A 25,419-nucleotide genomic window follows, 5' to 3' on the forward strand; every position below is an offset into this window, starting at 1 on the left:
ATCTGTTGTTGAACGAAGTTTCTATTGTGATATTTAAGATAATCATCAGTCTGACTACCGGACAAGGCTGATTCAGGCACCCTCTCTTCTATCACTTAGGATCTTACGTGGGGTCATCCCTGTGGATTCCTGGGAAATTTTCTAGAGCCAGGTTTCTTGCTAACCCCATAATGGCTCCCTCAAACAAGATATCTCTTTCCTTGCTCTCATATCTGTCCTTCCCCTATCTTGACTATTCCATTTCCTCAAGTGCTCTTCAACTCTCCTCTTCTCCCCTTCCTTTATCCCCCACCCCCATGCTCCCAATTTTGTCAGGTGGCCTTGTCTGTTTTTAATTCCCAGGTGGGTCTATATATGTTTTTCTTTGGGTTCGTCTTATTACTTAGCTTCTCTAGGATCATGAATTATAGGCCCAATGCCCTTTGTTTGTCTTTTAAAACTACATTTTTGAAACTTCCTCTCTCTACTATGTCTGTAATTGGTCACAATGCTGTGATGAAGATGAAGATAAACTTTTCCATTCAGTTCAAATTCTTTCTGTTTGTTGCATTTCTAAAATTGACACTGAAACCAGTTTGAATTTAGAAAACAAATGATGGAATAAATGCACAAATTTTAAATGACAGCATCAATTAAAATTCTTTAATGCCATGGGCATACATAGTTTTAAAGAAATTTGGTTGAATAATAATTGCATGAGGCTTGCAATGCTTCTTCATTTTGTTTTTGCTGTTGAAAGTATTTTGTGTGCATTTAATGTACAGCAGTTCTATACATGTGGAATTCCACTGCTAGATGGGAAGGAGTGGTTCAATTGAGTTACCGTTGGAAAAGATAAAACCTGAGAGAGCTCAAGGTATCTTTGTTTTGGGCAGCTTCACTGGCAGTAATATGGACAAGAATTCTGTGCTACCTACCTTTGATTCAACTGGCTCATTCTCTCTCTAGGAACGGCATCTGTCAATCTAAACCTCCTTGAGCACAATGCAAAAAGTTTGAAAAATGGGCCAAACTATACTGGCTTGCCTTTCCATTTTACTATGGAAAAATATTTATGAATTTTTTTCATATTTTTTTTCAAATTTTAATTTGTATTATTTATTGGGTACAAAATAGCTCAGTAAAGCAAAGTAACATTTATACCACCCCACATGTTTATCAGCTTTTTATGATGAGCATCTCTTAAAATCTATTCTCAAATCTTTTTAAATCCCCAGAGCTTTAGTATAATAATCTCTTAAGAGGATGGGCACATATAGAGAGCATTAGACATGAGTAACAAAAATAAGTTCTCTGAAATGAAAGATAAAAAGGATGTTTAACTCACTGTTTATTTTGTTAATGGGAGTAGCTAAGAAATATTTACCTCATCAATGTTACAGTTTAGTGATGGATTACAGTAAACTGTGTGTAATAGGTTATTCTAAGCTATTAATTAATTTAGCTTCATTTTATTCTCCCACCATTTGCTTCATCCTCTTCTTTTTAAGCAGTATGAAATAGAGCTAGCTCAAAACCTATCTCACACCTCATAGGTTATGGATGAGGAGCTGGGTTAGAAAAGGGAGAATAAATAAGAGTCTTGGTAGTTGACTGAGAAGGGTAACATATGATAAAGAGTCATGGTTGTTTAGATTACTGTTATAGTATGAAGGGTTTTGAACCTTTGTGAAGATCATTAGCTCTTGAGAATTCAAGGTGTGTACAAGAGTTTGTGAAGGCTAATGGTTTCATAGATCAAGAAGTTAGCAAAGGAAATATAATGAAGTAGTTATTACAAAAATGAATTAAATTGGATTGCTACACAGTAGTAATTCAAGATTTCTGAAGTTATTTTGTTACTAAGACACCTTTGTTGTCCCCCCAAAATATATTTGTAAAGATTTATCCTGAGACAGCTAGGTTATGTCCCAAGAGTAAGTTTTTATAGTCTAGATTGTCTCATGCTGTTCCCAGCATACAAACAAACTGATTTAAGTCTCCCAGAGAGCATCACATTCACCCCCCTCAGCATTCAGCACAGCACCACAGAGAAGGGAAGCTGCCTCAGAACATAGTAGTCCTAGACACTGGGAGTTTCATGAGATGCTTCAAAAATCTTTAATGAGAAAGAGGCTGAGATGACTCTAGCCAACTTGTGGTGGGAAGAGATATAGTTTCCAGTTGATGGCTGCTTTCCACCCATGCTTCCTATGGATTCTAGTTCTCAGCTGCCATTATTTAAGTGTTAGCAATATAGGACAGTATTTCTTGCCTATGTTCTATCTCAATTGCAGGAGAGGCCCTCAGATACTGGGAAATCCTGGCTTATATTCAGGGGAATATCTTAAAGTATCTCTTTGTGGAAATTCTCTTCACTTCTGCAACCTTTGTTTCTTATTCTCAGGTCATAAGGGCCCCTGGGAACCAGACAAAAGTCATAATCAGTACATTTCATTATTATTTAGCTTGAGTAGTAATGAACGCTGTGCAAATATATGCATGTGGCAAAATAATTCACTCTTCCTTTCTTAAAGCACACGTTCACCTTTTGTCTCCCTTAGCACAGCTTCAAGAGACCACACCTAATGAAATCTCTCTTATTCTCTTGGGAAGCCCTTATACATGCCTTTGATAAAAATATCAGTTCTCTGATAATCAAGTAAGTTTTAATCAATCAATTTTAACTTTGGAGGATTATCTTTTGTCTGCCAAGAGAATTTTCTTTTAGTTGTAAATTTGACCCAACCAATAAGAGAAATGTAAAATGTAACTACAGTACATCAAGAAAAATTTTCATAAATTTAGTATGTTTATTTCTTTATTAACTGAAATCCCAACAAAGCCAATGTGATCACAATCTTTCCAGTAAAAATACTGATGACATACAAATGATATCTACCATGCAGAAATCTCCCAGTAATGAGTAAATTTAAGCAATGAAATAAAATCTAAAAATAACAGCCATGAAATTAATTGACCCTTCTTGGAGGGTAAGCTTTGTTATAGTAAGGAACAAGCTGCCTCTTGAGTGTTCTCAAACACTGTAGACACAACTGCAACTCCCTAAACCCAATCCAAGTCTTCTGCAAGACAAGCATGAAGCATTGTGGGTGTTCACTGCAAGAGAAGCTTAAATCACAGTTCCTAATAGTGAAGTTTTTTAATTAATTAATTTATTTATTAATTAAAGATTTCTGCCTCCTCCCCGCCACTGCCTCCCATTTCCTTCTCCCTCCCCCAATCAAGTCCCCCTCCCTCGTCAGCCCAAAGAGCAATCAGGGTTCCTTGCCCTGTGGGAAGTCCAAGGACCACCCACCTCCATCCAGGTCTAGTAAGGTGAGCATCCAAACTGCCTAGGCTCCCACAAAGCCAGTATGTGCAGTAGGATCAAAAACCCATTGCCATTGTTCTTGAGTTCTCAGTAGTCCTCATTGTCCACTATGTTCAGCGAGTCGGTTTTTATCCCATGCTTTTCCAGACCCAGGCCAGCTGGCCTTAGTGAGTTCCCGATAGAACATCCCCATTGTCTCAGTGTGTGGGTGCACCCCCTCGCGGTCCTGAGTTCCTTGCTCGTGCTCTCTCTCCTGCTTCTGATTTGGACCTTGAGATTTCAGTCTGGTGCTCCAATGTGGGTCTCTGTCTCTGTCGCCTTTCATCGCCTGATATCACAGGTATAAAGTTGGCTGCATGGCAACAAGTCTGAACCAAGGAAAATATCAGTAAGTGTTTGGGAACCTGTTATTTGTTGGGATTGGGTAGGATCAATGATAGCTACAAGAGACATAATCGGTTACAGACTCAGTCTACAAGCCCTTACCTGACTGTCTTCCATATTAAAGTCAAAAGATTGAGAGTCCATATTCCCCCTTAGATGTCCTACCAGATCAGGCCGCTCCTCCCCCATTTACCATGTAGAAATAATTTTGAACATTTTCCCTTCTCATACAAACACCCACAGTGTTCCACGCTCGCAGCTGTTACTGGATAGCTTCTGGTGGTGCTGTGTGGAGGCAGACAGCATCAGAGGGAACACAAGTACCCTCCTCTGGGGAAAGTCCCATGCAGTTGCTCCCTTTGTTCCACTGGCTAGACTCCTGACCCTGCTGCCTCTCTTGCCTGAGGTCCGGGCATAACAGAAGCAGCTGATTGTGGCCTGCCAGCTGGTATCTGAGCAACTGCTTTTGGGCTTCCTTCCAATTCCCAGGCTCCTGCAGGGTCAACTGCTGAGCAAGAGATCCTGGAACACAGGTGAGTCCCTGGGATGTGATTCTGGAAAACCCCGGGGCAGATGTAGCGGCTCCTTCCTCTGGGACAGTACGGCGACTAACGTTCCTTTTGGACACTCCATCCATTGACTGTTGGGGAAACTGGTTCTGCCTTCCTTGCATGACCTTCATCCTCATATCTATAAAAAGAAACGTAAGGGAAGAATGGATTTCATTTTCAATCAGATTACATGGCTTTCATGAGTTATATATTTGACCATCATAGCAACATAGTCAAAGAATAAAATATTGAATGATATCTATTCACCAATTTACAAATAAATTTAGAGCTATTTTTTCATAAAAAGTAATATGCCTCATACTCAGTTTGTAATTGATATTAGCCATGTAACAAAAATGTGATTATATCATTCTCAGAAAAAAATCACTCATACAACGTTATTATGTTACAAGTATTTTTAATTGTAAACATGGGTCAAATCTGAAATCTACATCACAGTCAAGGCTAAGCATTAGGTCAACCAACACAAGTATTAAAGGAACTGAACTGAAAACAAACACCAGTAATTTTTCCCAAATTTTTTTAATAATGTAAAATAACATATATTTACAATGATAAAAAAAATCAATGTATGTTCCACACTAGCTTCACATATAATTGTGTCCTTAAAACAACTTTCTGGAGTATGGGGTCCTATTATCTCTGCTTTAGTTGTAAAGTAATTAAGACACAAGTTAAGTAACTTTCTGAGACAACAAATAAAGCAGGAACAGACCTTATATAAAAATTCAGTTATTTGTCTGCGCAGCGTCTGTGAAGCCAAGACTACACAATACTGTGTAATGATTAGGACAACCACAGAGAACTAAGAAGCAAATATAATAGTGAAAACTAGAGGGTCTGCATTCACTATCCTCTTCTACTAGCTGGCTGTGAGATGGTCATCCTACCACTTAGCATCTCCTGACTCAAGTTGCATAACTTTATACTATCCTAATATGTATGGGACAATGTCATGCATGCAAATGGCTACCTTTCATGTGTATTATTATTTACAACAATGAGGGATCTATCCAAATTCTTGGGAGGTAGTTAGTGCCCATTTATCTTGCATTTCCCCTCTAGTCCTTTACTCTTTGGCACTCAGTGCAGATGGCAATTGATTAACTGGTACAGGACACAGTTGCAATCCACAGTTGCCTTGTTTTGTGTTAGGAGACAGCACATCTTTATTTTATCATAAGAAACAGGGCACAAAGCACTTCAGTTCAGTCTAACAGTGGATTGAAAAATGACATGAAGACATAAAAATGGAATGGTTCCTATGAATATGTGAGTGATGCTTTTTATTCAGGGTAGAAAAATGAGAAGAAATCTTATAGCTCATATTATTTCCACAGTGCATAGATTAATATCTGAGAAGCACATGTTATTCATATCTCCTCTATCTCTTTCCATAGTCTTGTTGCCTGCCATTTATCTTCCAGAGTTGCCTATCTATAGAATGATTCCCTTGCTGAGATCTATAGGACCTTTCTGGTCACTCTAGTTTTCCCACAAGGTATACAATCCTTCCTGAAGTGTTTCTTTTTTTTTTTTTTTTAAATATTTATTTATTATACATACAATGTTCTGTCTGTGTGTATGTCTGCAGGCCAGAAGAGGGCACCAGACATCATTACAGATGGTTGTGAGCCACCATGTGGTTGCTGGGAATTGAACTCAGGACCTTTGGAAGAACAGGCAATGCTCTTAACCACTGAGCCATCTCTCCAGCCCCTTGAAGTGTTTCTTGACAGCACAACTACATTGGTTGCTCAATGCACACTGACTAGAGTGTCTATGTATCTATCTCTACTATTGTCCATCTTCACTTGTGTGGCGGCTCATTCCTCCTCTAAGGTTTTTGAATGCCTTCAAAGGAGGAGCTGTTTCCTGTCATTGACATTGCACAGTCCTCGTTCCCTCTCCTGTAGCCTTTACTGGACTCAATATCAAGTCCATGACTACTGTTCCCACCAGAAGCAAAGGCATTTTACCAGGATCAGCAAATAACCAGGGAACAAGCATAATAAATTGTCATATAGATGTAGACTTTAAAAGAAAACATGGGTTTTGAATTTTAATCCCTGGATAAAATCAATATCACGTCATACCCGAGGAATCAAACACTATAAGTCACACTTTTTTCTCAGTCCCTTGAAGATGTTCTTAGTCTGGTTTTGAGAGACCTTCCTTGAAAATCCCCTGACCTCTTGCTTGTCAAGTGTGTTCATGAAAGACTAATTCAAGACTAGCTTTCTTTTTGAAGATCCCTAAACATTTTTAAAATCTCCCATGAATTATGTACACGGCTGCTCCAATCAGCAACACACCTGACAGACGCCCCAGCTGAAATGAAAGTTCACAGTGTAAAGCTCAGGGAGGCTGACCACCTCCCACTGTGAGCTTATAGACAGAACTAAGTCAGCACACATTATATGTCACTGCCGACATCAGAAGGAATCAGCTCCTTTGATCTTGGACCTCCACAGGAAGCTTAGATCTCAGACAAATTAGATAAAAAATAAATTTATAGTAGATATGTATCCTAAGGCATTCAGTTGAATGTTTGGGTTTAAGGGAAGGAAGGTTAGTGAGTATCGAAATATATGAATTAATGTGCCTCCTTCCCACAAAAGCCTTGCTCATGGGTCTCCACTAAAATGGAAACATGACTTCAGATTTCTCAACCATGCTTCTTAGCAACCATTATCAGGCATGCTGAAACTTCTGGGAACATATAAGCTGTGGGCAAGATGCATCTGTGTTCTACTAATATAAGGACACCTTGTGTTGAGGACCTCCTGAGTGTATGCACATCAATTTTAACTTCTGCGGCTCTCTTAGTCTCTTTTACTTTCAGAACGCTCTCAAACATCAACCACATGTTATTCCTCTCACTTGTAAAGTTTGTTCTGGTAAGTATCCTTCACTCATTTTTTCTTTCTTTTTGTTTTACATCTTGAGCATTAGCAACGAGTGTCCTCTCATTCACTATCTTCTTCTGAAATGCTCACCTTTTTTTTCTTACCCCTGTTCTACGTATGGTGTTCAGTGTTGACTCACTGGAGTTCGTAGTAGGATTGTTTTATATGAGACTCATGGCGTCTAAAGCAGAGGTCAGTTAGTAGAAGGAATCCACTCCTAACTTGTCAATAATGTTGAGAATCTTGCCCACGTTACAGAATGTAAACATAGTTCATAAACACTATCGCCTGTGTTCTCTTTAAATTTCATACTCCTTTATGTGGAAGTGATTGTTTAGTTTAATAAGCAACACATTGTTCATCAGAAAGTCAAGAAACTTAGAGAAAAGAAAACCAAGGAAGAAATATATTTAGTTTCTCACATAATGTCCCTAGTGCCCTGCACACTCTTGATTTGGGGACACTTTATCCAGCTAATATATGTCTGTGAAATTGTCTTTTTTGCTTCATTTTTTTTAAAAAAATGTAGCTCTAGGTAAACACTCTATAGTCAAGTTGACTTGTTTCTTTTGTAGATTGCTTTGCTTTTAAATCTTTTTATGTTAACATACAAAGAAATGGATTTTTTTGTCATTTTATACATGTGTTACTGTACTTTGATCTCTTCTATTTCTCTTCACCACTGGCATTCTTTACAACTCTATTTTGTTCCTCTCTTAGAAGATTATGTGCCTGACCCTACAAATGTTTAATATGCACATATATTTCCATTATTATGTTAGTATACGCTAGTATTAGTATCACATGATCTTAAGAATAGTAACATAAATTTCAGCTCTCTGCTAGATCATGAAATTCCCACTCCCATGTCATCAATTTACTTAATTTATTTTAGAAGATTAGCTCTTTCTCATTGGTTTATACTTTATGATGAAATTTAAAGTCATCTTATGCCACTTGACATTATATAAAATGGTTGAAATTAAATTAATAGGTCTTTGTGATTATTAAGTCTATTTACAAACATATCATTACCCCTGAATATACTCTTTAAATTATTTGGCAAAATATAGTTTTTAATAGGCTCACCATATCTTTCTTTAATCTTCTTCAAAGCCAACTATATACTTAAGCCAATTTCATCATACTTTCAAAGTGCATTCTATTAGCTTATTATATTTGTTCACTTTGTGATTCTCTATGAAATACCTAAACCAGGGAGGGTAACTTCACACACACACAAAAAAGATCATCTTTAAATGCCAATATCATCTGCAATGGTCTCCAACATTGTCCTTTTAATATGCCTACATTCCACAGTGTCAAAAATGTGCTGTAAGATGATATGACTAATTTACTTGTTTTGCCCTTATTTGAGTAGGAAATATAAAGTTTTATTGTTAATTAAAAATTTTATATCAATGGAAATGTTCAATTAGTGTATATTTGAAAGTATTTTAGGAAAATAGGCACTAGATTTTATTCATGTTTTTAAAGTGGGAAATATTTACTCCCTTTTTTTATTTTTTATGGTTTATTTAATGTGCATTGGTGTGAAGGTGTCAGATCCCCTGCAACTGGATCTTCAGACAGTTGTGAGCTGCCATGTGGGTGCTGGAAATTGAACCCAGGTCCTTTGGAAGAGCAGTCAGTGCTCTTAACCACTGAGCCATCTCTCCAGCCCCTATTTACTCCCTTTTTTATGTGACATAGAGAAGTTATTAGTCAGTGGTTTTCAAATACAGTTACCCTTACCTGTGGGCTTAGAGAAATGTCTTAAAGTACTCTCCTGTCTTTTCCAGTGGTTTTTAATATGATAATTACTGTGGTAAAAAAGTTCTGCTTAGAGAAGATATAAATTTATATCAGAAAATAAGATAGACACAAATAAGTCTGCATTAAGTAGCCAAGAGAAGAGTGTTGTAGCTACTTCTAGATAAAGGGGTGTGAAAATTAATTCATTTTAAATTTGAAGAAATGTGAGGAGCTAGAGATGTGGATACATATGAGAACATTCTAGAAGGGAGGCCTTTTTTGTACACAGAGGATGCTGTCACTGAAGGTAAAGAGGCAGGAGAAGAGAAGACACAGACCGCAAGATAGTAAGTGTGACTGTATTAAGGATATCGTGAAATGAAGCAAAAGAATAGTAGATCAAGCACAAGAAAAGAAATCAAACTGATAAAATCCAGCAGTCAAGCTAGAGGGAAGGTGAGGAAGTCTGAAGTAAGAAAGACACAGAACTTTGAGGAGTGTCGCCTGGGAGACTCGGGTGTTATTAACCAGTGTAAGAGAACAAGAGGACAGAGAAAACACACTTCAGGTCTGAGCTTTCACGGCAATGGAAGACTCTTTCTCTGGTGTTTCTAAAAACTGGTGTCTGCGCAGTGGACAACCTGGCCCCTAACAAATGAGATCTGAAACAGTATAATACGATTAGAACCTAGAGGGGCTAGCTATGTCATTTGAGATAAGACTCTTTTCCACCTTAGCACCTAGTTCCATATCTACATTTTGTAGTTTGTTGTGATTTCTTTATACTTATTGACTGAAATCCCTCTCTAATTGTCCCTAAAATTGGGCCCCCAAAATGTTAGAATTTTTGATGTAAGACAGGGGACCGGAAAACATCTCCTTGAAATTACACAAAGAATGTATAAGTTAATATTTAGTAGATGTGATGTTGTAATTAATATTTAATTATGGTGAGAAGGACACTAAACTTCACTCATCATTCATTCAACTGGGTTCTCACCCAAGTCTAGCAAAGATGCTCTTGCCATATTGAACCAGATAGCTTCTGTTATGGTCTTGACACCAAGAATTATGTAACATTCTAGTATCCTTGGTCTCTATACACTACCAACAGTGTTCTGATTTTTCCTAAGGCCTCGTGAGAATTTTTCTTCACATATTGCAAATGTCCTTCAAAGCAAATGTAACTAACCTTCCCCAGAATTCTGGCACGGAGGGAATGACTGGATCATACTCCCATTAGTTTTACCACTGAGACACTTCTCTCTAAGACTATGATAAGTTAGTCACCATATCTAAGGGACCAGATTGCTGTGGCTGAGACAGTCACTCCTACAAAGAGTTTCTCAAGGCCATGGGTGTTATAATGAAGGCACACACTCAGTGTGTCTTAATCCAATACAGAAAACATTCCCTTTTTATTCAAAGGAAGAACCTAGGAAAAGCTGTATGAAGAATAATGCATAGCACCTGTTGTCTCAGTGGGCAGAGTTTGTGAGCAAACTAACAAGGAGTTAGGCTCTCCTAGTTCAGTTTGATCAGTGAATGATGCATAGTGATGAGAAACCCCAACAATGCATAGCACATGGTTAACTCACTGTGTCCTATGATTTGTCCTGTGATCTTTGTTGGCGCTAATTTTCTTAATTGATATAGAATCTGTGTAACAAATTAACTGTGCAGAGTATTATTATGACAATTCTACAAATTTAGAAACTGTAAGGCTTCGGGAAGCTAGTTGTTAAGTTTGAGGACAGAAAGTCTGTCAAAGAATGTATTCAGAACAAAACCCAGTCTGTTCGACTCTGTGGTTCTGTTCCCTCGCTTGTCACATTCTTCTGCTCCCCCACCTGACAGTGGGGACCAGTTAAGTCTGAGGAGTAGAAGAGAAGCCTTATAGATGAACTTGGAAAGAGTGTCAGTGTGTCGAACCCCTTGGCAGTGGTGCGTTCTGCGGGCTCCATCTTCACACTTCACTCCTTTTTCCATTCTTGCATCCACATGGTTTGTGGTAGTAGTGGTGACATAAAGAGTTTTATATCTAAACTCAGCCCTACCGTCGACATGATCTCCAGTGCTAAGGGAGTTGTTCCTGAAGGAATGCAAGGGTAGGTGAGAAAACCAACCACTTTATTAGTAAATGCCTAAAGTTTAAAAACACAGAGGGAAAAGGAAAGCTAAATGTTATGTAAATCATGGAAAAAAACAAATTATTTAAAGCTTTTAATAATTAGGCAGTTTTGTTTTTATAATCCAGAAAAAGCTTTGCAGATAAGGAAACAAACCTAGGATGGTCCTCAGGGAGGACTCAGACAACACATCTATTTTTAACCTGGATGTCCTAATAAAATGGCTTCTTCAATCCCACCTCTTCAGTATAAACTGATCCCCAGAAACCTCATTCCTTGTCTCATTCATGATAATTTATTAATAAGCTGCCCCATAAAACCCAGGCATTGTGGAGTGTTTGAAATATTAACTTAAGCAAGGAGGCTATGAGCCATGTAGATGACCATATTAGGTTAGGTGCAAGCACAGCATGGCCCCAATCAGTGGCTGAAGAATGTGGCTGAAGAGGAGCTGGTAGAATCAGAAGGCAGTTTCAAACAGAACCCTGAGCTGCGTACAATAGAGAACAGAGGTTTTCCCATCCAAGAGGTGGGTAACCCAGATCACTATGGAACTCACAAAGAATTCTTGTGTTCTTTTCCGTTGCTCCATTCTTTATATTAGCACATCCCCAGTTCCCTCCTACTTCCTATTATTATTATTTTTAATTTTTATTATCATTTTTATTATTATGTAGAATAGTTTGAAAGACTATGAGTCACGTAGTTATATAGCTGGCTACTTTTGAAAAAATAAAAATTGTATTTCCTTCATGGGAAATGGAACATTCAAAAAAACTTGTCTGTGTATGTGTAAGCACACACATGGACACACACATGTGCTCACCTAGAGTGGTATATTATTTGTGCTTTAACAAGTAAAGTTTGCCTGAAGATCAGAGGGTAAAACAGCTACACTAGTCAATCATACAGGCCAGGGAAGGGTGACACATACTTTTAATCCCAGGACTCAGGAGACAGAAACAGATGGATCTTTGTGAGTTCAAGGCTACCCTGGGCTACACAAGATCGATCCAGAAACAGATCCAGGTGTGGTGGCTCACACCTTTAAACCCAGTATCCCAGCACTAGAGGGGTGTAGATAAGAGCAATATGGCTAGGCAGAGAGAGGAGTATAAAGGGGAAGGGACAGAAACTCACTGGAGCGTGGAGTTTGAGGATTTGTGGAGACAGGATCTCGCACTTTTAGTATGAAGATTTGGTAGAGGTAAAAGGCATCTCTAGTGTTTGGCTGCTTTGCTTTCCTAATCTTCAGACTGAACCCCAATATCTGCGCCTGGGTTTTTGTTGTTTGTGCTACACACACCTGCAAGCACACAACTGAATAGCTCATTCAAATATAATTTCAGACTGCCAGATTTTGGTCAAAATGAACTCAGAACTGTAAAACTGGTAATCCTTTTCTACTAGAAAACATGTTATTTGACTCATAGGAAAACTAGAATTGTTTTTTTTTATTTAGAACATATGTTTTTAAATGTTTTAGAGTCATGGAAACTATGTGAATACTTTTCATACACTGTGTTCATACTTGGCAAGCTCATATGCTTTGGTTACTGTATTCCCATTGTTCCCTCTCAGTAGGCTAAAAGCCAGACACTCCGTTGAGGCAATGGCTTCACTTTCTCTGCTTTATATCAGTTCTAATGGTAACTTAGCTGTGGGACAAGTACGAACACATACCACAGCACAGCAAATGATACACACTGCTAAAAGTACCAAGAAACAACAAAGCAGGGTTAAGCAATACTGACTCACTTCTTGAGGGTTCTACACTAAATCTAATTTGCACAGTGGGCATTTGGCAACTACACTCTCTGCTTTTCCAAACTCAATAATATTGCCAAATTGGCAGCTTTGCAACAGCTAAGGGGAAGATTATATGCCTATACCCTGGATTTCCCTTCTTTCTGTTAAACAAACTCAAATGTGAAACCAATAATCTTTTTCTACGAAAAGATATATAAATGTCAGTTCGAATAACTGGCTACTAGCTGAGTGAATGCGAGGGTCCTGTGTCTTCCTGGACTGGGGTATTATTTAATTAAGAAAAAGTAATGAAAAAACAAAGAAGGGGCTGTAAACTAAAGCCCTTCATAGCCTGACACCAGGGAAGGAGGAACATTGTTAATCCAGAGTCGTCTTCACTGATTCATGCTTACCCCCCCTCATCATGGTGTCTTCTTTTGCTGTCTTTACTTGTAGTCCTCGGTGTTTGGAAGAGTTATGGGTGTTCTTTTGATCCTTAGCCTGGGATTCAGATATATCTTCAGGTTTTATTTCTGTGTTGATGAAAAAAAGTTGTTTTGTCAGATTAAAACACAATTTTGTTTATAAGAAGGACCTAAATGTGAAGGAATTTCTGTCACTCCTATCTCTTCCCATTGTATGCTATATTTAACAGGATGTATATAATATACCTATAGCTTAAGAAATGATTATATAAACACCCATGCATGGATCCCTGACTTTATGATATAAAATTATATTATCTGATACATAATCAGCCACACATTACTTTGGAGTGCTTGAGACATAGCTAGCTTGAGTTGAGATGTATTGTAAATAGAAAATGTACACCTGATTTGGAGAAAAATCAAAATATCCAATTATTTTATATCCACTACACATTGACATAATATTTTGGATATTTAGGATGGAAGCTATTTAAAACATTACTATACTTACTGCATTTTGAACAGTATAGCTTATGTCTTGTCAACTAGACAAGACTGGTTCAACAGCAAATTAATTAATTAGAAGTAAATAATAGATTCAATGGAAGCATCCAAGAAATTTACAAGGAGTATATCAGAATTTTCACTCACTGTTAACCTGTTTGGACAGGAAGGCACTATTTGGGGAGGGCAAAGCTTTATAATTTACCCATCTTTACAACTGTGAAATACAACATTGGCATCTCCAAAGTTCAGTGTTGAGGGCCATGTAAACAAGTGTTTTGAAATATCAAAAAAAAAAGTCTTATGTAGTTTTATGACTTTGTGTTGGGTTATAGTCATAACTATTCTTAGCTGTGTGTGGTCACAGTCAGTCCATGGCCCACCAATTAAACATACCTGCTGTTGGGACAATGGTCTTTCATCCTGACAATTGCATTTTAATAAAATGCCAGTAGCCAGGCAGGAAGTGTATATAGATGGGGTGATGAGAACAGGAGAATTCTGGGAAGAAGAAACGGCCAGTCTGCAGCTGCCACCCAGACAGAGAGGAAGCAAGATGAGAATGCCTTGCTGATGAAAGGTACCAAGCCACGTGGCTAATACAAACAAGAATAATGGGTTAATGTAAGATGTAAAAATTAGTTAATAGGAAGCCTGAGCTATCAGGCCAACCAGGTTATGATTAATGTAGACTTCTGTGTGTTTCTTTGGGACTGAATGGCTGTGGGACTGGATGGGACAGAAACCTCTGTCAACACATACTGGCTGCTAAATGGGGCTTCCATCCTTAGACCACTAAGAACATGCACTTCAAGGGAACTGTACGACTTGATCCCCACTTCCAGTCCCATTCTCTTTCTGCCCCAGATGTGAACACTCATATGCTCCCATCATGATGGGCTCTACCAGCAGCCCTGACCACAGTCCACATTAACAGGACTTCCTCACTGCATATTCAAAACTATGAGTTAAACAAACCTTTTGTGTTTTAAAGGAGCTGTTTCAAGAACGTCATAGTAGTAACCTGAAACTGACTAACATAGCAGCAAAACAAGGAAATCAACATTGGTACATTCACATAATACAAGCAGATATGTACTTTGGGCTAAAAAAAAAAAAAAAAAAAAAAAAAAAAAAAAAAAAAAGATCCCCCACCTATCCCTGACTGAAAAGGACATTTCATTTTGATGTCTTCATTCATCAGATAAATGTGAACAATAAAATACATCTATGACCTGGCAAGTTGGCTCAGGATAAAACATTTGCCACTTAAGTGTGAGGATGTGAATTCCAATGTCCAGAGTCCACAAAAGCAGGACATGTAATCACATATATGGAATGTCTGCACTCCTACATTAAGATATGAGGTGGAAACAGAAGAGTTTCAGGAAGACAACAGGCCAGCTGGTTCAGCAGATCCAGTGGCCAGCAATAAGAGATCCTGTCTCAGACAAGGTGGAAAGTGAAGACATACATAGGAGGTTCTAGGATTTCCACATGATCCCTATGGGTGGTCTACCCTGACACTTTCACATATAAATATGCATGTGTGAGTACACACACACACACACACACACACACACACACACATAAAAATGCAATACAAAATGCATAGAAACAATTCTCTAAAGGAAACAGAATTGCGTGTTTGAACTTCAGGCTGAACTAACTGATGTTGTACAAAACACAATTTTTACTCAAATAATTAGAAAGAATCACCAGAAAAGAAATTTTGCATACTTTAGAAGTTAGAAGATGTATAAATCAATTGTGATTTGCTATTATATCAGTTGTCAGTGTGAAAATTCAGAGTGCACTGGAAACTTAGAGTTTTTGGAAATGCATCAATAGCTAGGAATTTTACAGATTTAGAATCCATTTATAATGTTTATATCATTTTAAATTTTGTGTATGTTTGTTTATCTGTATGTGGCTATGTACAGGTGTATAAAGAGAAAAAAGATATTGGATCCCTTCGAGCTAGAGTTACAGGCAATTTCTAGTTGCCTGGTGTAGGTGCTGAGAATCAAATTTGAGTCCTTTGCAAGAAAAGTGTATGCTCTAAGCTTCTGAATAATCTCTCCAGCTCTACAATTTCTAAATCTTCATGATTCATGATGATATTAACAAAAATTCTTTCTAATTTGTGGAATAAAATTTGTCAACATTTAGAAGCCTGCCTGAATTACTAAAATGATATTCATGGGGTCATGGCATAATATTTCAAACTCATGCATGGGTAAAAGCCCCATTTAAAGTATAAGATAAGAATATTTTATAAAGAATAAACTGCAAAGGAGACTACTATTTTGGGGTAATAAAACACAAAAAGTACTTTAAAATGGATGTCAAAAGACACAAAACAAACTCACTTGGTCAAGTTTAGATATATGATAAAGTTGTATCTAACGCCCCAAAGTCGACCGTGATTCTTATTCTTTTTCTATGTGTGGCTGGTTGTCTTCATCAAGCTCAACATAAATATGCCCATCATGCTATTAACACTGCAGCGGCTAAAGAGTCTAATTAGGAAGTCAATAGAGGGGCTTAGAAGAATGCAACAGTTTTCACTATGCTTTGAACACTCAGTATTTTAAAGAAAAAGGTTAATTACATTTATAAGCAACTCATGCTTTTGTAAATTAATTGGTAACATTTAAATACTCTGTTCTAACTTCTTACATGGAAATACTAATGGATAGAACACATACATAAAAAAACTGCTTAGCTTCTCGGTAATTAATCACAATCCAATGAGACAAAGCAGAATTGAAAACTAAATGTATCATTAAGTCGAAGAATTATGTTCTCCTAGGATGTTAAGAAAGAGCATGTCTCTTATTCAAAGAAATCAATGATTGTTAATTTTAGGTTCAAAAAGCACAAAGTACATATTATATAAGGAAGCACTTTAGATTAACTACTGTAATCTTCACTAAGGGTCCTTTCAAGCGTTTCATAATTTTCAAACATGTCTATAACCTCCTAGAAAAATAAAGATGTACTACAGAGAAATGTATCCACAGATATTGACAGGTTTCATGAACAGAAAGGGACGAGGATGGACAACTTATATACTGATAACTGTAGAAGAAGCCTCTTCTAGAAGTGAGTGATAAAATTCACAAGTCTTTGTGAATGGCTTGCGAGTGGCTAGTGGAATTAGGTATTAAATTTAGAGTGAGAATTATACAACCTACTTCACAAGACCATATGACACAAAAGTTCATGATAATCTACATTAAAACCAGAAAATATCATATATAAATATATATGCTCAACATATATACACAAACACATACAAACACACATGCATACATAGCTACAAGAACACACATACACATGGAAACATACACAAGCATACACATACATACACAAACACACATCCTCACTCATATACACATGTACACACATACATACTCAAAACATGCTTACATACATAAATGCACACATAGACACATAAATATGCACAAATGCAGAAAGAACTAACTGCAGGTTTAAACACTAAACAAAATAGAGACTGTAGTTCAACACATTACAGGCAATACAGTTCAGAACCCCTTTGGGACTCTACTCCCTTTTAGTGGATGAAGATTTTGCTAGTAGCTATTCCAGTCCTGGTCACCAGGATGGAGAAAGAGACAGGGTCTCCAGACTGAAGGCTGTCAGATATGGTATTTATCAATTAATGCTGGCCTTCTCTCAAATAGCCCTTGAAAGACCAAACACAGTGGTCATTGTAGTAATCAGGCCTGGCTACATCCCATGGGGTTCCTGTATTTGAATCTTTTCCTGTTGCCTTACTCATTGTTAAACTTTTTAGGTAGTCACTGCTTAAGGTTGAGGTTTCATGCTGGCTGCTCACATCACTACTGTTTTTTCGGGATACTCAGAGGTACACAGTGTGAGGTTTGGGTGTCAGGAAGGGATTTTTCAATAACTTATCCGCCACCTTTCCCTGTCTTTCTTGCCATAACAGGAGAAGAATGCTAAGAAGATGCACCCGAGACTCCCCTCGGAGTGTGTATTAACTTACAAACATGACATTCTGCCTCTGGGGAAATGATCGAGGAGGTACATGGTTTTTGTATCTTCTCACCCACACTGACTTTCCTCCTTCCAGAGAGTTTGCCTCTGTGTTTTTCTTCTTTGACTCTAACAGCTATGTACCCAACACAGTCGGAAGGCTATGTACCGAAGTGTGACTTTGGACATGTGATGCTTTGTCTCCACCTCAGGAATGTGAGTACTGGGGTTTTAGATGTGACACACTGTGCCCAGTAGTATGAGGTTCTCAGAATCAAACTCAGGGTTTCCTTCACGCTAGGCCACCATTGTATGTTGCGAGCTGCATTCCTAACCCAGCTCTTTAACATGCCTCTGATAGGGTCACTTGCAAAGGCGAGGTTGTGCAAACAAGTCACATGGTTTTTCTGTGGTGTGTGATAATACACAAGTTACTTACCCTTACTGGATCTCACTCTTCAATACCTAGATTGTAGGAATAATAATCACTACCTCTGCCAATAAGTTGTTTAAGGAATTAATAAACTTATTGATCTAATACACTTAGAGCCTGATCAATAAATGTAATAACTTAATGTAATTGTTAATATTAAAGATCAGGCAGTGCCCATCTTTATTATGTTAATTGAAACAGTGGATTCCATGTAGTCGTATAAATCCCAAAATGACATAAAATTTCTTTTGAAGACAGACAAATCATTAATATATTATACATTACTTCAGACATTTTCATCAACCCCCCTCCTCTGAACTACATACTTCTATTTTTGTTTTTCCGGAACCAGCAGCATATGAGACAGCTCAGAGCCAGCCATGACACCACAGAGCACAGGGACAAGGCCAAGATGATAGTGGATCTCTCCTTGTGGGCCACTGGTAAGACAGCAAAGGTCTTGGATCGAGCTGTAAAATTAGCACCTGTTTGGGAAGGAAAAAAAGTTTCAATAACACATTAAGATATCAATATATAGCACAAAGCAGGCATATGAAAAGTATTTCTTTAAAGTTATTAAGCCGATGAATCAATGATAAATTTAACTTTTATGTTCTAGAAGAAGTCTAAGATGATAATAAGAAGTCATAACTTTTCAGTTCTGTCCTATCGTGTTAAGAAACCCTTCCGAGTCCTTAATTTGATGCTCAGACCTATTTTCTCTGTCACTGCTAAATTATAACTTCATTCACTCTTATGGCCTAGTTAGAAGAAACATGTTCTTTGCTTCAGAAATGGTGGAATGGATAGAACTACTCCCTTTGATAATAGTCACATCACAAATAAATAAAAATTAAATAATGGGAATCTGGAATCTGCCTACAGCTCACAACTCTCCACCTCAAAGCACACAGAGTGTGGAGAGTACTTTAGAAGATTTTTTTCTTTTGTGTGTGTATGTGTCTGTGTGTGTTTGTGCACTTGTGTGTGAGTGCTAGCAAAAGCCAAGAATAGGACACCAGATCTCTTGGAACTGAAATTGCTCGCAATTGTAAGTTGTCTGAAATTGATAATGGGAACAAACTCCAGTGCTCTTCATGAGCAGTACATGGTCTTACTGGTTGAGCCATTTATCTATCCCAGATGGGATGGTTTTATATAGACCCAAACAAATAAACGAATTTAAAATTTGGAGTTTGTTGAATTTGCTTACAGTGTTCTTCACACAAGGTCACAGGTTCTGTACGTATGGTGCTAACAGTCCCAAAGTTAATAACATTCTTATCAGGAACTAGTGGGCAGCTGCAGGTACTGCTTCTGTGGCTGTGGGTGATGGGGCAAACCGAGGAACTACTTAGAGAGAGAGAAAGGGAGGGAGGGAGGGAGGGAGGGAGGGAGGGAGGGAGGGAGGGAGGGAGAGAGAGAGAGAGAGAGAGAGAGAGAGGATGCCTAAAACCACATATTTTCAGTAGATTAAAAAAAAATGTTGTTCTCATTCCATTATTGTGTATAAAAAAAGACACAAAAGAATTTGTTTAGGAACATTTAAAAAATCTAGATGCAAATGTTTATAGTAGTTTTCTTTGGTAACTGACCAAACTCAGTCAAATGTCCTTCAAAAGGAGAAGACATAAACAAAATGGTTGATCCATGGAATCAACTCTGCTCACTTAGCACAAAAGAAAAAGTGAGGAAGTGATGGGTATGTGGAGGATGGTAAATCACCTCCAATAACTAAATTTAATATCAAATGCGGTGTACTGAAGGAGCATGATGTCTACAGAGCAGACTCTGTATGATTCCATTTATACAACATTCTAGAAAAGACCAAACTATGGTTACAGAACACACTGGTGTTTGCCAGTGGGCGGGAGGCTGAGCTATGTGCACAAGCAGGGTAGAACTTCCTGGAGGAATAATAAAAATTATTGTATCTTGATTGTTTTGCTGTGTACAGTAATCTATACAAGTACTTCAAGTCATAAGTACCTGGAAATAACCCATTTAACGACAAGTAAATTTGAAAAGTAACTTTTAAAACAAACTTGTCTATAGTCTCAGAAGGAGAATGCATTAATTATTAAGACAATTATATGAAAGGACAGTAATCAGAATTTACCACATAGTATGCTTTATATTTATGTATTGCCATATTCAACTACATTAAATATTAAAAATGAAAAATCAGGATGACTATTTGCTGTGATCATGAGTTATAGCTGGCCTTTTTTCAAGTAGCTAATTCAAAACAAACCTCTATCTCACAAAAATTAATCAAATTGTTATTTTCTCTACTCAAAGACATAGCATGCATTTTTTCCCTGTAGTTTCCATGCGTGTGCCTGACAATTTGCTTGGGAAGCAACAGTTAGATTAGATGTTGGATGTCTTGACTCTGGGCTGACTCACCTCAGGGCTCAGAGAGCTGCTGTAATAACATCAGGTACAGTGGCTCTCTTGTGCAAACATATAGCTTAGGTCTGAGTTGAACTCACCTTGTTTATTCTCAAATACGTTCTTGGTGTGAGCATCTGCATGAGGCCAATTACCCCAGAAATGGAGGAATGGATTTTACTAGCTGCTCAAGGAAGTCAGCCAAAATTCTTAATTCTCTTACCCATTTTTATTAATGATAGTGACACTAATTGTCCTGCTCTTATTTAAGATATGTAGGAGCTAGTAAATAATGCAATATATGCATATAACAAATATTTATAAAACATCAGAATGCAATACACTCCAGAAAAATAACACAAATGAATGTGATCACGGAAAGCATTCTGAAGGAAAAAAAAATAATCCAGAAGAAACTTCAAAGGAGCAGGGCATTCATAAACAAAAGCAGGAGAAGACAGCAATTAAGGTAAAGTACTGAAAGCCAGGGAACTTTTCACAGGCATTAAATGTCAGTCAAGACACTCTAGCTAGCATTCTGACTGTAATGGATTATAATAAAGGGAAGATTCTAGGCTGAGAAGTGATGTGAGTCACAGGGATACAGATTAATCTGTAAGATATGTAAAACACCATCATCACCACATCAACAATGGCTGATAAGTCCATTTCATTGAAATTCCAACTGGAATCTGAGAGATAACAGAAGTTCATGGTGGAAGCACCTAGCTTTCATGTATTTTTTATTAATTAAATTTTTTCATTTATTTTACATTCTGACCACAGCTCCCTTCCTTATTTTCCCCTTCCCTTCCTTCCCATTTCCCCCATCCACTCCTCTGTCTCCATTCAGAAAGGGGAAGGACTCTCATGGGCATCAACAAAACATGGCATATCAAGTTGAGTCAGAACCAAGCTCCTCCTTCTGCATCAAAGTTGAGTGAGGCAACCCATCATGGGAAATGTTCCCAGCTCAAGCACAAGGGACAATTCCTGATTCTAATGTTAGGAGTCCCACATACAGACGAAGCTACACAACTGTCACACACATGCAGAGGGCTTAGGTCAGTTCTCATGTAGGCTCTCTAGCTATAGATGAAGGAATCTACAAAGTAGACCCCACCTAAGACCCTAGCAATAGTGGAGAGGGTGCCTGAATTGGTCTTCTCTCATAATCAGATTTGTGACTACCCTAATTGTCATCAGAGAGCCTCATCCAGGAACTAATAGAAAATACAGAGATCCACAGTTTTTAGATATTTTTAACAATATAATCTTAAAAGTAATCCCAGTGTACTCAGTTTTCCATTAGCAAATACTTCTTTGTGCTAGATAGTTCCATATTCTGGGGATATATTACTCAAATATGTGTACCTAAGCAGAATTTCTGTCCCTCAAAAACTCAAGTTCTAGGGCTGGAGAGATGGCTCAGTGGTTAAGAGCATTGCCTGCTCTTCCAAAGGTCCTGAGTTCAATTCCCAGCAACCACATGGTGGCTCACAACCATCTGTAAAGAGGTCTGGCGCCCTCTTCTGGCCTTCAGGCATACACACAGACAGAATATTGTATATATAATAAATAAATAAATATTTAAAAAAAAAAACTCAAGTTCTAGTAGGGAACCTAGCACACAAGCTATAAACAAACAAGAGCTTTTCTTTCTTTTTTTTTTGTCTTTTAAGCTTCTATTTTAATTTAAATCTTATAAAAATCTCTTTATGCAGAGCTTTGTCTCACAGACCTAGCTTTGACAATTATTTAATAATAGTAGTATCTGGGTTTATCAAGTACATGCTAATGTTTATCATTTCAGGGTTTTTTGATTTGTTATTTTGGAGAAGATCTGTACATTACAAATGATTTTTGTTTGGTAAAAATATAAAAAATATCTGTGAACATGAACTCAAAGATTATGTCTTTCTTTCTCTATCTCCACTAACAATTGCTTCTCTAGATGTCTCTACATAATATTTTAAATCAAATATTTTCTAGAATGCCATTGCTATTGTCTTGGTTTCTTTCCTAATGAATTAAACTACTTATAGTCAAGTGTTCATTATATATTTCCATCTGAGACACATTAGATATATTTGAAGAGAGACATTTTCAAACATCTTCTAAAGGGTAACTGGATCATTTTACAGTTTACCTATGTCTTCTATGAGTGCTTTCAGGTACTGGAATGTCAACAGGTCTTGTTTCCATTTTCCATGTAAAAATGATGAGGGACACAGGACCCAAATTTGGGTCCACAATATTCAACAGCCCAACTGTCTCATGAATTTCTAATGAGTGCAAGTCACATAGAAGAAAGAAAAAGAGAAGAAGGGAGGGAAAGAGAGAAAGGAGGGAGATGTGACATAAATGTTAGCCCCTACAGGAAAATGTACATTTAGAGTCTTTTTCATTAAGTACCCCTTGAACCCTGATTTTCAAAGGAGGTCTTATACTTGATGGTTTGGCCAAGTCAACGTCTTCTCTAAACTGTTATTGCTTCTTATTCAAGAAAGGGGCCATTCCTGTCACAAAGGAGAAGGGCTGCTTTTTCAGAAAACACAGATTTAAGACAACACAGGCCTGAAATTACCTGGAGGGGACGTAACAGTGAAAACAAAGCGCCAGTTGGACCCAGAGATCAAGACGGCCAATCTGGAGAAGCTCACATAGCCATCCTGTGTTTCTGCCTTGGTGCACCCTATAAACAAATAGAAAACTGAGGTGATAGTTACCAAACAAGGACAATATCTTTAAGTCTTTTCTTGAATCAGGGAATTGAATAATAAAGCAAAATGTTTCAAAAGTATTTTAAAAGATCATAGTATCTATCCTTTTTTTCTTAGACAAACACTGGAACCAAATAATTCAAAACAAAATTTACTGAAACCATAATATTCAAAACACTGTTCTTTATAAATAGCTGTCTACAGTCTATATAAAAACACTATGCAATATGTTATAATAAATATTTTTAAGTTAATTATATAATTTATGGTAAGATCGTAGCCCCAAATATACCTTATTATAAGTTTATATTCCTAACTACAACTATGCATTTGATTACTTTCTTGATATATTTCTATCATGTGGTTGGGTTTATAGGTTAGTAGTAGAATGCCTGTCTAGCATATGAAACATGCTGAGTTCAAACTGTAGCATCATCAAGAAATAAATTCTGTTATTTGTTTATGGCAGTGATTCTCAACATGTGAGTCATGACCCACACAAGGGTCACACATACCAGATATCCTGCATATCAGCTATTTATATTATAATTCATAACAGTAGCAAAATAACAGTTAAGAAGCAGCAAAGAAATAATTTTGTGTTTGGAGGTAATCAGAACATGAAGAACTGTATTAAAATGTTGCAGCATTAGGAAAGTTGAGAACCATTAGTTCAGGGGTTCTATCTCTCTAGGGAATCTGCAATAATGCAATTGTAGAGTTAAGCTAGTACATCCAGATGAAAACAACATGTCATCAAACCATTAATGGAATAGTACACTGCTTTAGCAAGATGGATTGCGCGGGACTTAGTTTCTCTGAATTAAAAGAAAAGGTTTAAAAGAAGAAATGCAAAGCTTACGGTTTCTAATGAAGTCCTCAGACATGAAGTTAAAGCAGGCAACTTAACTCCAGCTCACATCCTTATACCATAAACTGCCTTACATTTACTACACCTAAATTACTTTTCAAGTGAATAGCTGTTACACTTCTCTCTGAAAACGCCACCGTGGTGGACAAAGAGTTAAAAGTGTGATCTTAAAGTTTATGAATTTGTTTGTGATGTCTAATGCTGAAAAGAATCATAAAGATTTAGTACATTTAGCGTTAACATTTTTCAATTCAATTGCTCAGTCCCTTTTATGAAAACAATGTCTTTCTTCATCAGTTTTGCAGAGCTAACTAAAAGTTTCTTTACACAAACCATATTTTCTTTCATCTCTTGAGAGTCCCAAGATAAATAAAATGCCTAGAAAAATGAAAAAAGAAATAAGCCAAGACTCAAATAAATGATAGGCGCCTAAGATAAATGTACTTTATACTCTTTAAAACCTATATGCATCAAAATTATGGTCAATAAACTCTTGCAAATAATGAACTGCGGAGTACAGATGTTCAACATGAAATCGTTTGCTGCAGTTTTTCCTTTGACAAACGTCCTTATTGTTCCCATCTTTGGAAGAATGCAAAGCAGCATTTAATCGAAATGTGTCCGTCGAGCACTGTGGGTTTGCCTCATAGAACAGCCGCCAAACTGCCTAATGGAAAGTGCTTTAGCTCCAAATGGGTTTGCTTTTGCGTTAAATACCAGCTTGCCTTACAGATCTCCACAAAGATTCCCATATATATCTATGATATTTTCAGATTTGAAGCATATGTGCCCAAAAGCGGAAGCACTTGCTGCCAAGTACAGTACATTACTCCAGGGTCCATCATAGCTTTGGAATGGCTATTATAAAATATACAAATGTGTTGAGAGGCTCCCTGAGCAAGCTGGTATTAACAAGGTACTGACTGAGAGACCTCGGGTTGAAGTATGAAGGCAGGCTGAAAACAGCACTGAAATTGGGTTATATAGCCACCAAGAAATCACACCTAGGTGATGCAGAGTATATGGTTTCTAAATTCCTTTCACACCTTTCATCACCAACTCACTCCTTGGAAAACATGCTAGCCAACTGATATATCAATAATAGTGGGAAAATATTCTTAAATGTATAGATTATCTTTCTGCAATTGTGATTCATTTGAGTTTTAGAAGATCCAGGGAGACCCCTTAAATTAATTGCCATTGTATATGAACTCACTGTTCTGCATTAA

At 37.4% G+C, this 25,419-nt stretch overlaps 1 protein-coding gene across 1 annotated transcript in view; it reads right to left on the bottom strand.

Moving 5' to 3' along the window:
- Positions 1–3,907: 3,907 nt before the first annotated feature.
- The window catches only part of Pkhd1 (PKHD1 ciliary IPT domain containing fibrocystin/polyductin), a 428,039-nt gene continuing 406,527 nt past the window's right edge, over positions 3,908–25,419 (bottom strand). The window contains exons 63-66 of the mRNA XM_057751507.1: positions 23,184–23,291; positions 18,529–18,687; positions 13,225–13,344; positions 3,908–4,387 (exon numbers count right to left, since the gene is read on the bottom strand). Coding sequence (XP_057607490.1) covers positions 3,960–4,387; positions 13,225–13,344; positions 18,529–18,687; positions 23,184–23,291 — 815 coding nt within the window. The 3' untranslated portion in view covers positions 3,908–3,959. The remainder of the gene's footprint in view (positions 4,388–13,224; positions 13,345–18,528; positions 18,688–23,183; positions 23,292–25,419) is intronic.

This window comes from Chionomys nivalis, chromosome 19 (genome assembly GCF_950005125.1).
Source record: "Chionomys nivalis chromosome 19, mChiNiv1.1, whole genome shotgun sequence".
Classification (NCBI taxonomy): domain Eukaryota; kingdom Metazoa; phylum Chordata; class Mammalia; order Rodentia; family Cricetidae; genus Chionomys; species Chionomys nivalis.